This window comes from Diadema antillarum, unplaced genomic scaffold (assembly GCF_040938485.1).
Source record: "Diadema antillarum isolate AM-2024a unplaced genomic scaffold, OU_Dant_1.0 scf00000099, whole genome shotgun sequence".
Lineage (NCBI taxonomy): Eukaryota > Metazoa > Echinodermata > Echinoidea > Diadematoida > Diadematidae > Diadema > Diadema antillarum.
Genome location: NW_027270988.1, coordinates 4,734,017 through 4,750,907, shown reverse-complemented (window position 1 = coordinate 4,750,907; position 16,891 = coordinate 4,734,017). Strand labels below are relative to the sequence as shown.

Below are 16,891 nucleotides of genomic sequence, written 5' to 3'. Positions count from 1 at the left end.
GATCGGCAGTAGGATCACCAAAACACATATCCAAATAATAATGATAATAATAATAATAATAATAATAGTGAGACTCTTATAAAGCGCACATTTCTACCTAAAAAAGATACTTAAGGCGCTATAGAACAGAGTACATATTGTGTCACGTTACAACAGTATCACAGAAAATAATAAGACAATAAACCAACAAACAATAGTCCTATATACGTATACTATACATACAGATAAACAATATTTTCAATTCAAATTAAAAATGTATGTCTTGAGATTCTTTTTTGAAACTATCAATGGAAGATGCTTCTCTAAGAGATTTTGGTAGGCCATTCCATAGTTTTGGGCCCATATATGAAAAAGCCCGATTCCCCCAATTATGCTTGATTCAATTATGCTTGATTCAATTATGCTTTATAATAATAATAATAATAATAATAATAATAATAATAATAATAATAATAATAATAATAATAATAATGATAATGATAATAATAATAATAATAATAATAATAACAATAATAATAATAATAATAATAATAATAATAACAATAATAATAAAAGAACGTATGAGTAATCTTGTGTTGTAGCATAACCGTGATGTAGAGTATGGATAATTTTGTACTATTCACTTGGCGTTGAATTATAATGTTCTCGCAAGATATTTTTCTTAGTTGAATAATGACAAAAAGTAAGCAAATAGACTGGTCTCCGATAACACATAATCATTTGAAACAACGTATTTTACAGCCGGTTTACCAACACATCCAACGGTTATTCATATCATTAAACAAGCGCTGTACCTGACAACGTGAAAGCCTGCCCTATGACGACCCAACATAGTAATAGCCGATGCATACAAACCGCATTTCAAGTATTCAGATGTATTCATCGAAAGACTTGAACGTGGAAGTGCAAAGGGTTCTCGGTGAAGAAATATCTCTTCACATTGACTGCACGAGGAAACCAGACCAACCTGTAGGTCTATCGTCTATGAATAAACGAATTGTATTGTCGATTACACTGATATCAAGGCAGTAATATGGCACATTAACTTAAATATACTAATCTCTGTAGGATTTATATTTCTGCTTCATATTTCCCCGTAAATACATCAATAACTCGGATTTGTGTGACTTTTCACCCCCATGCACGCATGGACAAAAATTGTACCACCTACGTGAATTCGGGCCTATGTACGTGGTCAGTCCCACTTAACTAGAGGAATAAATTTAACTGGACTTCATGGGAGACCAGCTATGGTATACTGCAAGTGAAACTGGGGGGATCCCGTCGATTAGTGTTTGACACTTCATACTTGGGAGTTTTTCAGATTTCTTTTAGAAGGAATATAACACGTCCGAATCCCATCCTCTGTGTGTGTGAGTGTGTGTGTGCGTGTGTGTGTGTGTGTGAGCGTGTGTGAATGCGTGGGGGTGCGTTCAGCATGAACACTATTATAAAGACTAAACAGAAAGAAAGAAAGAAAGAAAGAAAGAAAGAAAGAAAAAGAAACAACCCATAACATAAACAGCTGAACACTATTATAAAGACTAAAAACAAAGAAAGATAAAGCAAACAAAGAAAGATAAAGCAAACAAACAAACAAACAAACAATCAAACAACCTAAAACATTAACAACTCAACTCAAAACCAAACAACTTATTAGAACTAAACATGAGCCATAATGTTCCGGTTTGTGTTATTAGAACATAACGGTCTCACTTTTGATGACATCTTTTCACGAAATATTTCCCCGCGATAAGTTTATCATTTTTTGAATCATGTTAAAAAGGTAGGCCTAGACCTTCACTAAGCAAAGAAATTTTCTTTGTTGTCTTGTCGAAATTTCAAACACACAAACACAGTCTCTGCCCCTTGCACATAAACACACACCGGCCCACAAATGTTCTTTTTTTCTGTCACTGTCACACGTACACATATTAATGAGACTCTCACACGGACAGCAGTACGAAAAGCGTGCGAGATCGATCTCGCGAGCACTCCTTTCCCACCCCCTCCCCCCAAAAAGAAATGGGGAAAATGGCAATTTACATGTCAGATTTTAACCTGAAACCTGAGGGCTGAAGGCATAGGGGCGGGTGGGGGGGGGGGGGTGCATGTTGGCGTGTGTGGGTGTGTGTGTGTGGTGTGTGCGTGTGTGTTCTCGCAAATGGCCTCGAATTTTCTCTTCGAGAAAAAAATAATGCCTTGAGCAAACTATCATGTCCCTGTTTGGAGGGCATTCTGCGAGAATATAATGTAAGTTAAAAAAAACCACGGATATCGTTTCTTTGGTTTAAAAAAAAAGAGTCACAATGTATGATTGACATTATTTTGCATAATGTTTGTGTATACTAGTACTGTATTTTGTCTTTGTATAATGTAAGATTGACATTATTTCGTACAATGTGTATAATGCAGTTTGTCTTTGTATAATGTTTTATTTTTATTCTGTGAACGTTTTTGTTTCGGTGATATGAAATTGAATGAAATTTGAATAAAGAATTACAAAAAACAATATACAAAAAACAAACAAACAAACAAACAAATTTCCGGAGCGATATCCGGATGAGGATTCTTGGGGACGGCTCACTGCATGAAACTGAGAGGTCAGTGGGCGGCTCCCTTCAGGGGCGCGGACCCTCACGGATGATGGATGTCCGCCTCGTCGTCATAGCAGCACGGCAATTTGAGGGAGTGCGCCCTCTTAAACAGTTCCTTTTTTATTTGGGGGGGGGGGGGGGGGGGATCTGATGCACACTTCGGATGAAATTTTAGGACAATATCAAATCCAAAGCATACGAAAGCAAATATTCAGGGAAAATGATTTGAGTGGCTACGTCGATCGAGGCATCTATTACCTTTCCCCTGCCATTTTGTGAGCTTCTACTGAATAGAAACGGTATTTTCGCAGCTGGACATGAATATAAATTGCTCTCACACATTCCTTCAAAGACGAATTGCCTATTAATACTGTGTCCTTCTAGGCACAGTGATCGAAGCGACTGACGGAGATGATGGGGTAGGTCCGTCTTACCCAAGGGGTCCGTTTTACCCCCACTTTCCCCTCGGAGATCTTGACAATGGTTATTATCAATGACATTATTGTTCAAACAAGTTTCAAACAATATTGATTCTGATGATGATCGATGAAACGCAGATGTTGTTGTTGCTGTTGTTGCTGTTGCTGCTGCTGTTGTTGTTGTTGTTGTTTTTTTTTTGGGGGGGGGGGGTGGGCGCGTTCGAAATACAATCATGGTCTTGTGACGCGAAAACCATTTCTGTGTCAAAGTACTGCTCTCTCAGAGGGTCCTGCTGAAATCATTACCGACAGCCTCTCCAGTTAACCACCTGTACAGATTTATCAAAGGGGCGTGTTATCTTCGCGTAAGCTTCCTGTGCAACGATGTGCTGCGATGTGCGCTCCGGCTAGGAACGTCCATGATCTGACCGACCCATGCAGGACCAGGGAGGTAAAGATTACCCCCTACTTTTCAAATGTACCATCGAGTTTCTATCGAGCATCTGTGATTGAAATCACATAAATTGAACATGACGTGACATCGCTGGTAAATGTTGGCTCGCCAGTGTACCCAGGGAGGTGGAATTCCACCCCTACACTACAGGTGTACCCCTAGCTGCAGGGATCACAGGTCACTCCCTCGTCATTTCCAAGGACTTCTACAGCGCATGCGGCATTGGTCTTGCGAGTATTTGGATGTCTGGGCATGGAATTAGCTCCATGGTATAAATCTCAATCTATGCATAAAAGAGGCAGACATCAGCCATATCAGTCAATCGTTGGAAGCGAGTTCTACTTACTTGAAACAACATTGTGTCCTCGCTGCCGGCTCCTCACAGCAGACCTGCAGTCACTTCAACTAGATCTGAGCAGATAACGGTTAGAAACTTTAAAGAAATATAGTTTTAGGTGTTCTCTTTATTCGGAATCACAAATCCGTGTGTTTCATTTTCTTGTCTAACCTCCTCTTCAAGGGACGGTGATAAGTGCGCATGTAGGGTTTTTAATTGAACGCATGGGTAGAATTAAGCCAGGATTGGACACAGAGAAATCTAATTTTATAAACCACGGGTATCGAATAATGAAACGGTTGCAACCTTCCTTGTAAACTTTTTATATGTGTGAAAATTGAGAGCTAGGTCACATTGCAGGAATCAATCTATAAAAAGTATCATAAACATGTCTGACATGAAATGTTTTGACTATCTATACAATACTTCAGATGAATCGTTTGCTGGCCCTCCTCTTTGCGACGGTTGCCATGGAAGCCCTGACCAGTGCTTGTGGTCCCCCTTGCCCGGTCTTATGGCACCTGTTCGACGGTAACTGCTACCGCTACTTTGGGAAGAGAGTGACTTGGGCAGAGGCCGAGACCAGCTGTAAACATCACTTCACGACCAACGGAATGGCCCACCTCATCTCCCTGCACAGTGAGAGCGAGAACCGCTTTGCCTACGAGCTGTACCACTCGAGTGTGGGTGACCCCCCGGACTGGGTAGTGAGTATACTCTCAAGTTGATTTGGTCTCTGAATTCAAATCGAGTTAATTAAAATCAAATTTGTTTCATTTCAGATCACAGGTTAACAAGGTATGCAGATGTTCAGAGATGACAATACATTGACGTCAGTTTGCAAGTATCACTCTTAAAGAAATATGGTTGCCATTGCAATAAAATATATAAATGTACAATTGTTAATGCAATACTCTCCCATATGAGACAGAATTGATGATCAGTTGCAAGAGGTGTAAGAGACGCCAGCCAAAACAATGTGGAGTAGTGGGTAAGGCACTAGCTGGAATCCTAGACGGGAGTTTCTGGTCTTTTTTTTTTTGTTCCTTCTTTTTATCATTTAGAAAAGGATATTTCAAGCCTCCACGTTAACAAAGTAATGTTACATTTATAAGATGATTTTTTTTAATAAAAAAAAAATCATTAACCATGTTGACAGAAAGAGAATATTGATATGGGAGGGGGGATGAGCAATAAGAAATTGTTATAAAAATGTCTCTCTCTGTAAATTAGAGATTGCAACTGCTGATCTACAATTCTTAACAAACATGTAAAAAAGAGAAACTAGTGGGATTTGGACCTTTCGCCTACTTTTTACGGGCTTTCCGCACTACCACAGTAAAATAATTTCGTATATATTCTTTCTCTTCTTCTGTCGTATGATGTAATACAACGGGTTGGGTAAGGGGTTGTAGTCTTAAGGGCTTTTTACACTTGTAAAATTTTGCTTAGCCCCGGACCAACGGTGGGGCTAAGGAGGGGCCTTAGCCCCACCGTTGGTACGGGACTATCCTTAGCCCACTTTCTGTTTACACTTGTTTTTGCCAAAGTGGGCTAGCCCCACCGATAGTACGGTACTATCTGGCCCTGCAAAATAGCAGGGGTTAGCACCGCAATTGCGGTGCTAGCACCGCAATTGCGGTGCCAAGCAAGTGAGTGTAAACAGAACGAAAAAATAATCCTGGGCTAAGCGACGGAGACGAAGTGCGACCCTCACTGACCAATCAGAAACGAGGTAATCAAGTGCTGCCGGTGCGTGCGTGTACGTGTACAGTACACAGCGTAATTATGAATATTCATGTGGTTTGGAAAGTCCGGGGCTAAGAAATACGAGTGTAAAAAGGTCAGTTTTCTCCTTAGCCCCGGACAAGAGATAGTACGGGACTAATTGGCGAGTGTAAAAAGCTGAAAAAATTGGTACGGGACTAACGATAGTCCTGGGTCAGAGAAAGTCCGGGGTTAAGAAACACAAGTGTAAAAAGCCCTTTATAGGTTGATATCTAAGCTGTGGATCCAGTTCAGGGCAGCATCACTTGCTTGAGCAAGTTCTTCAAGCCCGCCTGTTAGAACTTTCGCAGGTGACAGTCTCCGACGCAGGGTTTGGTCAGGATGACCACAGTCACGTACGCGGGGCTAGCCGAGAACCCCCATTATACCCCATCTCACGAGACGGCGATTCCACTACGATCATTTATTTATTTATTTATTTATTTATTTTTTTAAATTTATTTATTTATTTATTTCCAATCTTTTGTCAGGGTAGTCCATTCACCAATAAATAGTGGTCTTCCATGGAGCCCTGAATAATATTGATGAACATTATGTACATTAAATAGCAAAACGTATATACAGAAGATGACATATACAGTGTAGATACATACCAGCATACTGTACATTGCAAAGTAATATATAAAAAAAGTACATGCCACAGCAAGAGTGCAACAGAATGCCGAAATAACAATTAAAACGCTATTATACAGGAATGATAAAGCCCAGAATGAATTTCGTGTGTTACTTACAAATAGCAACTTTGCTGAAACAATTTCTTAAATAAATATATGGAAGAAGCTGATCTAATTGAATGATCTAGCCTTTTCCTTTCAAGTACAGAGGATACGATTGGGCTGCACTTGTGACAATCAGAGCGAAATCTTGGCACACGTAGATTTCCACTGTCTATTAGCCTTGTATGATGTTCATGTACATCACTAGGCTTAACTAAGTACACCTGAAGGTACGAAGGTGCTAAGTTATGGACGCATTTATATATCATCATAACGCGGCTGAAATCAAAACGTTTGTCTAGTGTCATCCATTTAAGACTTTTGAATAAATCAGCCGACGGTGTGTCATATGTTTTGTCCAAAATTATTCTTACTGCCCTCTTTTGATTTTTTTTTCCAGCTTAGTTGTATGGGATTGAAATCTGTTTGACCAAACAACAGAACAGTAATCAAATTGTGGTAACACTAGACTATTATAAAGTAATTTTAGGGATTGTTGGGGCAAAAAGGCCTTCGCTCTCTTTATCATGCAGACACTTTTTTTGGGTACGTTTACGTACATTTTCGATTTGTTTAGACCATTTCAGTTCTTCATCTATCAAAACACCTAAACATTTAGTGAACTGAACTCTTTTAATCCAACTACCATCTAATGAAATACTGAAATTTTCAATTTTCCCGAGATTAGCACGGGAGCCGATAATCATGACAGAAGTTTTGTCACTGGTTAAGGACGAGCCGATTTTTCTTAATCCACCCCATTACTTTATTTAGTGCAACAGTTATCTTTTCTTCTAAAACTGTTGCGTCATTAGCACTGACAGTGAGGGTCGTATCGTCAGCGTACATATCTATAACACCTTCTGAAGTACACTCGGGTAGACTGTTGACATAAATTGAAAATAAAAGGGGACCAAGAATTGACCCTTGAGGTACACCCAATTTAATAGTAGAAGGGTGGGACTTGGCTCCTTTGAATTGCGTCACTTGCTGTCTGTCACTTAAATAGGATTTGAACCAATCTACAGTCGTCTTGCTACACCCTATACACTTTAATTTATGTAAAAGTAGGTCATGATCTACAGTGTCAAATGCCTTCCGACGATCTATGAAGGCAACTCCAGAAATTTGATTATTATCTATATTCAAAGACCACTGATTCACAAGTTTTGCAAGAGCAGTTGATGTGGAATGAAATGGTCTAAAACCAGATTGATTAGGGTGTAGTAAATTATTCGCATTCATGAATTCGCTCAGTTGTTGATGTACGGTCCTTTCGATAATTTTACTTACTCACTGTTGGTAAGATTGAGATGGGGCGGTAGTTATTCAACGAAGAAATATCTCCTGCTTTAAATATCGGTACTACCCGAGCCTTTTTCCATTCACGTGGAACAACTCCCGTAGACAGGGATTTGTTGATAATATCGCAAAGAGATTCTGCAATAACATTCTTTGTCATCTTTAAAAGTTTGCAGCCGATGTGATCTTCTCCGGTTGCTTTATCTATGCCAAGAAGCTTGATCTGTCTCAATACAAAATCTCTCGTTATCATACTTAAATTAAATTGAGAATGAGATGGAACAAAGCCTTTGTCCTCATCTAATATCATTTGAGAAGTATTCCTCTGCAGGTCTTTTGTAATTTTAGTAGCATTAGATAATTATGAAAAAATTGTTGAATGCTTCAGCAATACTTGCGTTGTCCGATACTTCTGCATCATCAACTTTTATGGTATTGGGAGAAATGGGTGATGATTTAGGCGTAAGTTCCCTCAAGCTCTTCCACATTTTCTTACTGTTGTTACGATTTTGTAAAATTTGGTCAGTGTTATACTGTTTTTTTCTTATTCTCATGAGATGAGTAACTTTGTTTTTTTAGATATTTATAGGTATTCCAAAGATCATCACTATTGTTAGTTTTAGCAGCTTTGAGAACTTTATCACGTTCCGTCATGAGCTTAACAATCTCATCAGATATCCATGGACATGCATGTTTTCTTATCCGCTTTTTACGCAAAGGTATGTGCTTGTTGATAACATCATTGAAAAGAGTCAACCACATATCCCACGCATCATCAACGTCGTCTATATATTTTATGACCTGCCACGGAGCACTTCTCAAATCAATATAAAATTCCTCCTCATTAAGATTTTTGAATGAGCGAAATTCCGCACATTCAGATTTTTGATGGATCTTTGCACTGAAGTCCCGAATAGCATATACCAAATAATGATCACTAATGCTAGTCTCAAATATTCCCCATTCACTGTAAAGTTCTTTATCTGATACAAATATCAACTCAATTAAAGTAGAAGCAGTATTTGTAACTCTTGTGGCAGTATCAATTAACTGACTTAGTCCGTACATATTTGTATAAAACATAACTTTTTCGGCATTCACATCATGTTGGTGTGGCATGTAATTACAAATGAAATCACCTAATATAATACAACTCAAATGTTCCGAGAGAGCAGAGTCCAAAGTCCTGTCTAATTCGTCAAAGAAATCAACGTGAGAATTCGGAGGACTGTGAATGCCCCTACAAGGATGGAAGGCTTATTTGGATAATGCAATTCAAACCAAATGCATTCTAAAGTAGATGAATTCAAGTCGTCTCTTATTTTATAGTTGAATCTTTTGGAAATATATACAGCCACACCGCCATCATGTCTTGTACGGTCTCTACGTAATAGGATATAATCATCGATATGCAATTCAGAATCATCAATCATGGAATCACAAAATGTCTCATTCAAACCAATGACATCAAGTGATGTATGTCTCAGAAGTAGTCTAAGTTCATCAATTTAGAAATTAAACTACGAATATTCAAATGGCACATTTTAGACCCCTCTTTCTGAGTGGAGGAATTGAACCATTCATCAAATTATTAATTTTACTTTTGATTAGTTCATGTGGTCGCTCCTGAAGAGCATTTTGTGCTTCGCCAGTGTTAACACTATCAGTGCAATTCAAATCATCAAAAATAGACAAAGCGTGACGGATCGTGGCTTGATCGCTTTAAATCTTCTCCATCGTATCTTTTGCAGTTCAGAAGCGCGGAGGGTCGCCAGTACTCGCCACCGTATCGCCATGGTCGGCGACCTCGCTACGGAAGTTTTGAACATGTCCAAAACTTTCGTAGCGAGGTCGCCGTGGGTTTAGAGCGTATACAAATCGCTCACGAGCGCATTAAAAGCGCCACATTCGTAACTCTGACGGGGTAGCAACGCGTTAGGCGTAACTCAAGCGCATCGAAAGTGGCCCCCATCGCCCATGAAAATTACCACTTTTACAGTATTGCATAACAGGGACCAACCATAGAAAGTGATGCACAGACCAAGAAGGGTGGACTTCATGGAGAAAAACGTATAAAATTAATTTGCCACGCATATACTCAGTACGAATCTACTCTGTTTATTAAATTGTTTGTCATGTACCATTCTAAGTCAATGAAAGTAAATTAAGTTGTAATCTTTTCAAATATATCTTCATGAAAATAATAGTCTCATTCTAGGATACGATTTATATACTTTCCTCGTAAGCCGGTTCTTTAGTATTATCATTTTACCCTTTTAATTGAACGGATGACTTAACTAATAGACAATTTCGCATCATGTTCTAACTGGTGTGTTCTAGAATGCTAAGATGTAAGGGTAAAACCATATTCTGCTTATCCATGTCGGTGGGACACTGACATCTGCCTCAAGAAATTCAATCATTAAACCCATTTCATACCCCGATCGCTTGAGATCGTAGCATGAGCCCGGCGTAAACGTATCACGGTCGCTCCAATCGTATCACTGTTGTAGCGAGGTCTTGATAAGCGTACGAATATCGCAACACAGTCGGTTCGATCACAGAAGCAGCGCGTCTCGTCGGCCTGGAAATGGCAACACGTACGTGGCAGAGTCGTATTATCATAGTGGCGCTATCGCCCAGGGCCGGTGCAGTGTTTTCAAATGTGTGGGGACCCACTTCCGGGTTTCATGAGCTAACGGGAAACAAGAAAAAAGAAGAAGAAGGAAAAAAAAAGGTCCTCTGCTCATTATCTCCCCTCCCATTTCCGGGTGTTATAAAAACAAGGTCTTCAGGGAAAACACATAACCTTACCGCCGACATACTTCAAGATCTCTATCTATTGCTATTTTAGTGCCACTTACGTACTTCCGGGTTGAAAAAAGTGTGGGGGCCCGAGCCCCCACGGCCCCCACGACTGCGCCGGCCCTAACGCCTACAGCGCAGGTTGAGCGTAGAGAAACCGCAGCCTATAACCATCGCCTCGGAGGCCAAAAATGAAGACGGACGGCGATCGCGCCACACTTTGTTAAATCGTCACAGATTGCCATGTTCGCCTTCCTAGTGAGTGGGGCCTTATGACTGTGTAGACGGTGGCCTGTCCATGCATGTAGGGTTCGGACGCAGTTCGGGGTGAGCCGCCGCTGTTTCCGAGGGAGGTTGAAGCCTTCTGACTTTGCTGTCGGGTCAGTGATAGTGCTGCACTTTTGCACGTGACTAGAGTTGTGTTGGAGACAGCATCAGACCATAACATCTATAATACGCCATTCACTTGTGGAGTCAAAGTGTCCCAGTGATGGAAGAGACATCCATAGGGCTACTGGCTTACGGGATGCTATAGACGCAGTGATGGCAGGTTGTTGCTGCAGTGACGGCACTGGCGACCCTTGCTATTCTTTCCTTCCTGCGTATTTATAGGGGCCAATCCCATTATATCGACTCAAATAACTTTTTCACAACATTGGAATTTCAAGTTCTTCAAATGACTTTTATTACTCGTTCAAAATGAGGCCATGAACTTTCGAAATAATTTTCTAACATTGTACGCACCAAGTACACTGGAATTTTGCGTCAGGAGAATATTGAACTACAACCTCAAGATCCTCGCTTACAACTTACGTTACCAAGCAATTTCAAATACTAGTAAAGCATCTACGAATCTTTCAAAGTAGCCGTGACAATGAAATTATTTGTTTTCATCGATGAAATATATAGCTATCAAAGTTCCTCGCGAACATTGTGCTATATGGCGGGTTAGAGTACAGACAAATAGCTTTGATGAATATGATACAGTTGAGCTTTGGCCAAGGAATATCATTGCGTCAGTTTTGATAAGAATGTGGCCTTGAATGTTTTACACCTTCTTCAAAGAATGTTAACATTACGTGTTTGGAGAATTCACAAGACAAATATCATGAACTTTTCTTCACAACTACTGAGTGAAAAGTTCTACAAATGATGGTAACGTATGTTTCCTCTTCGGTTATGCGGATGATGTTTGTTTGTATGCCGGCAAAGTGACAAAAAACATAATATCAGGTCCATTATTCCAACTGTCAGTTACTCAAACAAACAAATTCGGTTCACTTTACGCGTTTTTAAGTTCAATAATACAATAGAAATAATCTATCCAAATTTAGTCGCGTTCTGACGGTTCGTTAATGCAGAGCTTGAAAAGACGTTGTTTGTGGGAAGATTTGTTAGTCTGAAAATAAAATAGGGTTCATTCTGAAGGTTTGACAGTCAAAAAAAAAAAAGTTTTTTGTACTCCTCAAGTATATATTTTTTTACTGCCCCTAGCTGTTACAGTGTTTGATGGTAATGGATAATGATCACCAACAGCATGATTAAAAGAGAAATATCAGGTACTTCCAGAGAACATTCGTACGTTACCGTTTACACAGATTGAAACATAGGCTACAGCGTCAAACTGCCTACATGTATTATCTCATGCCAAAGATGTTACATGAATGTATACATTTTTAGAATAACCGTGCTAGAAAAATGTCATATAAATGTATGATGTCTAAATGGCTGCTAAACCAAGTACTTCAGGATATTACTTTCTAATAGGTAATTAATGATCTTCCACCATACACACAGCAATCTGGCAATATCATCTCCGCCATAAGATAGGATCCTATACATGACTTTCCAACAGTATACATAAGGTTTTGTGGAAAAAATATTTACTCGTGGTGTATTATCTAATACACTTTTCAACTATTTCCTGTACATAGATGAGATTGGCATGTGTATTCACTCCTGCACGAGTGAGCGTCCAGTGAAAAAAAAGTGTTCACTTTCAAAACTTACAAGAATCATTTCTCCTGGTTTGGGTAGCAGTATGTTCTGTTTGTATATTCAAGCGCTGATATGTTTTTGCACATTTTTTCATAACTATTTGCTACTGTCTGGGGCGCCGTACAGGATAAAATTACTGGCTTTGCTGTTTTCATAACAAGTACACGTACATCCAAAGGACAATATCCACCAACTTTTGTCCATGACCCCCTTCGGCTGAATAAATGCATTTTGGGGCACTTTCTTGTGGCCCCTATAGGCTTACGGTACAGGATGCGACTTGCCAGTAATTCATTTTATTGACCCTAGGCCACATATTAGCAGGGCTCGACACTAACTTTTATTTTTGGTGGCCCGATCGGGCCACCAAAATCATTGATTTTTATTTCTTGGTGGCCCGAAAGTAAAATCTGGTGGCCCGAGAAAAAAAAATCAACAAAAACATAAGAAATACTAAATTGGTCCTACTGAACACAGAAAATGAAATATTAAGTATTACTGAAGTGATACATGTACCCATGTCTAAGATAAATGAACAGAAAATTCAATCATCTTACCGTTATTCTGAGTTCTAAGATTTAGCAAATAGGCTTATAGATTACTATAAAAGTTGATGCCTATTTAGGTGGTCAAAACTTACGTTTGAAACAATAGAGAGGGAGCATTTGCAGACGTTATTGTGAACATCCGACATCTGTTTTGGCATTATAAAGAGCACGAAGTTACCGTTATTCATTTCTGATTCTAAAAACAATTATCCAACATTTACTAGTACTTTAACACCGTATACGGAGCCGAATGTTACCATTATTTTTTTTCCCAAATGTAAAAGCAAAGATTTGACATTCATTTCAGCATCTTACGGAACTGAATGTTATCCTTATTAATTTCTGAACGTGAAAGCAAACATCCCCAATTTATTTTAGCATCCAACTGAGCCGATTGATACCGTTAATCATTTCAAATGTAAAAGCAATTATCTGTTATTCATTTTAGCATCGTACGGAACAGAATATTACCGTTATTCATTTTCAAATTAAAAAAGCAAACATCCAACATTTATGTTATTATCGTACGGAGCCGAATGTTACTGATGTCCACTTCCGAAAGTGAAATGAATTATCTGACAATTTACCATTGTATACGGAGCCGAATTTTACTGTTTTTCATTTTCGAACGTCAAGGCAGACATCAGACATTTATTTTACCATTAAACGCCGCCAAAAGTTACTGTTATTCATTTCGAGATGTAATAGCTAATGTCCGACATTTATTGTAGCATCGTATGGAGCAGAATATTACTGCTATTCACTTCCGAACGTAAAAGAAATCATCTGACATTTATTTTAGCATCTTCCTTAGCCGAATGTTATTGCTATTTACTTTCGAAAGTAAAAGCAAACATCCGACATTAAATTTTATCTTATCATCATTCGGGGTTGAATATTACTGTTATTCATTTCCGAACGTCAAAGGGCAATGGATCATTCAATATTTATTTTAGCATCTTCCGCAGCTGATCTGTTATTGATATTTACTTCAAACCTGAACGTGAACATCCGATATTTATTTTACTATCTATATGGAGTTGAATATTATTGTTATTCATTTCTGAACGTCAGCGCAAAATTAATATCCGACATCTATTTTAGCATCTTCCGGAGCTGAATGTTGTTGCTGTATACATTGGAACATAAAAGCAAACATGAGACATTATTCTTATCATTCACCTGAACGTGAACATCCGGTATTTATTTTACTATCTATATGGAGTTGAATATCATGTTTATTCATTTCCGAACGTCAAAGGGATCATTCGACACTTACTTTAGCATCTTCTGGAGCTGAATAATTGTTGCTATTTACTTTCCAACGTAAAAGCAAACATCCGGCATTTATTTTCTCATCGTACGGAGTTGATTATTATTAGTATTCATTTCCGAACGTCAAAGCTATCATTCCACATTTATTTCAGCATCTTCTGGAGCCGAATGTTATCCTTATTCATCTCCGAACGCAAAACCAAACATCCAACATTTATTTCAGTATCATACGGAGTCGAATATTACCGTTATTCATTTCCAAAATAAAAAGCAAACATCTGACATTTTTTTTAGCATCTTACGGAGCCGATTGTTACCGCTGTCCATCTACAAAAGTAAAGGCAATTATCCGACTTTTTGGTGGCCCGATTGGGCCACCAAAATCTTCATTTCTTAAATTTGGGTGGCCCGACGCGCGTTTTTGGTGGCCCCGGGCCACCGGGCCACCGTTAGTGTCGAGCCCTGATTAGTATGATGAAACCATCAAACCTTGTGACCCTCTTCGGCTGAATAAATCTTCTGGGCCCCCGGTCCATGTATGTACGCCTCCACGGCACACCATATAACCCTATACCCTATATTCATATTAATCCTATGCATGTACAGTTGTATTTATTTGAGAAGTCTGAAAAGGCTGCATTTCTCTGACGAAATGAATAGAATTAACAGTCAAGATGAGGGGAAGTCCAGACGATGTTCATAACTTCACCTCATGTGGCCAACATAAACCGACAGCTCCATGTATACATTTGTGTATTATCTATTGTGGTCTTTGAGCAGAGAAACCAATACTTGAAGAAAAAAAAAACAACAACGAAGAAAATTACTCTGAACAAGGGTGATGACATAGAAGCGAGGATTACATATTTCAGAAATGTAGCAATGTAGTAGGGTCTAATTCCACTACGATACCGCTTGCCAAGTTCACGTGTGTAGAGTTTATGCATGGTTTCTTCTTTTACTCTGCTTCGTTGAACCCTAACTCGTGCAGTTCTTACGGTGAATCCCTCATGTCATCATCCTTGTTCATTGTGATTTGTTGTTTTCAAAACGTTTCCTATTCTTCATCCCAGTCACTATGAATTCTGAAACTCTGTACCCATGCAGTATAACCAACAGATGTTTGAATATAAAAGTCTGAATATCATTCGGAAGTCTCCTTTAAAATTAGAAATGAAGAATCAAGTTGGAAATACAAATACAGTAAATTGATATAAAGCGAATCTTTTGTTCACTAATTTTCTTCTCCGCTATCAATTTGCCAATCAGCATGACCGCGTCAACCGGCGGCCGTTCCAAGGTTTCTGGATCGGTCTGCACCAGAACGAAGCCGACGGCCCGTGGAACTACACCGACGGCTCGGCGTACGACTACGGGAACTGGCAGCCCGGTGAGCCCTCCAACAGCTACTACGGTGAGCAGGTCGAGGACTGTGTGCACATCTGGCGCCGTCATGTCGGCGATGACGGCCGCCAGGGGTGGAATGACGTCTACTGCCTGGAAGTCATGCCGTTCATCTGTAAAATCGAGGCGCTGACTCCCCGTACGCCCCCCAGGATTGCCTGTGAATAGCACCTCACCGAATGACCGTGTTTCCAAGTTCAATCAATCAATCAAATATCCAAATTTGATCAATCATTGATAGCAGGTGGTTGTTAACCTTTTTTTTTTTTAAATACAGTGTACCATTATTCGATATCACACAGTATACATCATAAAAAGTCAATGCACTAGTATTCAAACTGACTTAATTCTAATGTGTTGTGAATTGTCATAGGTTTTGCGCATCCAATTCTCGATGTAAATGTAATACATGTACATTTGTATGTGTTTTTGTCATGCATTCCAGTTTATGAATGCTTTTGTTGAGTGATGCCAATAATTCAACAATTCCTCCATTACTTTGCACCATTCATGAACCTCATTTCGAGAAGCAATTTTGCGATCATTATCTCTCACTACCTAATTGGACAAGAAAAAGCTAATCTCTCTATTTTGTAACATTTTTTGGGGGGAGAAATTTTGAGAAAAAAAAAGTAAAAAAAAGTTTAAAATTGTAGATCAGCAGTTGCAATCTTACAAATTTCATTTGTAGGAGACAAATTGAAGAAAACTCGCACCTCTAAAAAGTCACAAAATTTAGGTCCAAAATTTATTACCACAAGAGTCTATGATGAAAAATTTGGTTTCGACGAACACTATTAAAACGAAAATTTCCAAGTGCCACTGACAAAAAAAAACAAAAAACAAAAGAAATGTGCTTCATATAACAAAAGGCAAATCGCTTGCAATAACATGTGCTTGATTCATGTTTTCTTTGTTGAATAATCAATTCATGATACAAACCAATGTACAGCAGATGTTCTGTCCTGAGACAATAAAGAGACACACGTGAGACAAATAGGTGTGATGATGACATTGCATGGACATTTTTTTTAAATTCTTTTGCATGTCTTTGTATTCACCATTTCAAGAAGATGTACATGTATTCACAGACAAAAAAAATACAAAAACATTTCATATTTCTTTTAATGGAATTAAAATATCAGGTGATTTAACCCTAACTAGGCCGTTTCGCGCGATGTATCGCTATCGCGAGAAGCTATTGCTGCGACGTTTCATGACTCAAAACTTTGGTGTCAAAAGATGCGG

General features: G+C 38.9%; 1 protein-coding gene across 1 annotated transcript; it reads left to right on the top strand.

Annotated features, from left to right (window-relative positions):
* The first annotated feature begins 2,562 nt into the window (after positions 1 to 2,562).
* On the top strand, positions 2,563 to 15,811 carry LOC139718807 (C-type lectin domain family 19 member A-like). Its single transcript, XM_071630271.1, has 3 exons — positions 2,563 to 2,691; positions 4,239 to 4,514; positions 15,509 to 15,811. Exons 1-3 carry the CDS (start codon positions 2,563 to 2,565, stop codon positions 15,809 to 15,811), a joined length of 708 nt encoding a protein of 235 aa, XP_071486372.1.
* Positions 15,812 to 16,891: the final 1,080 nt, after the last annotated feature.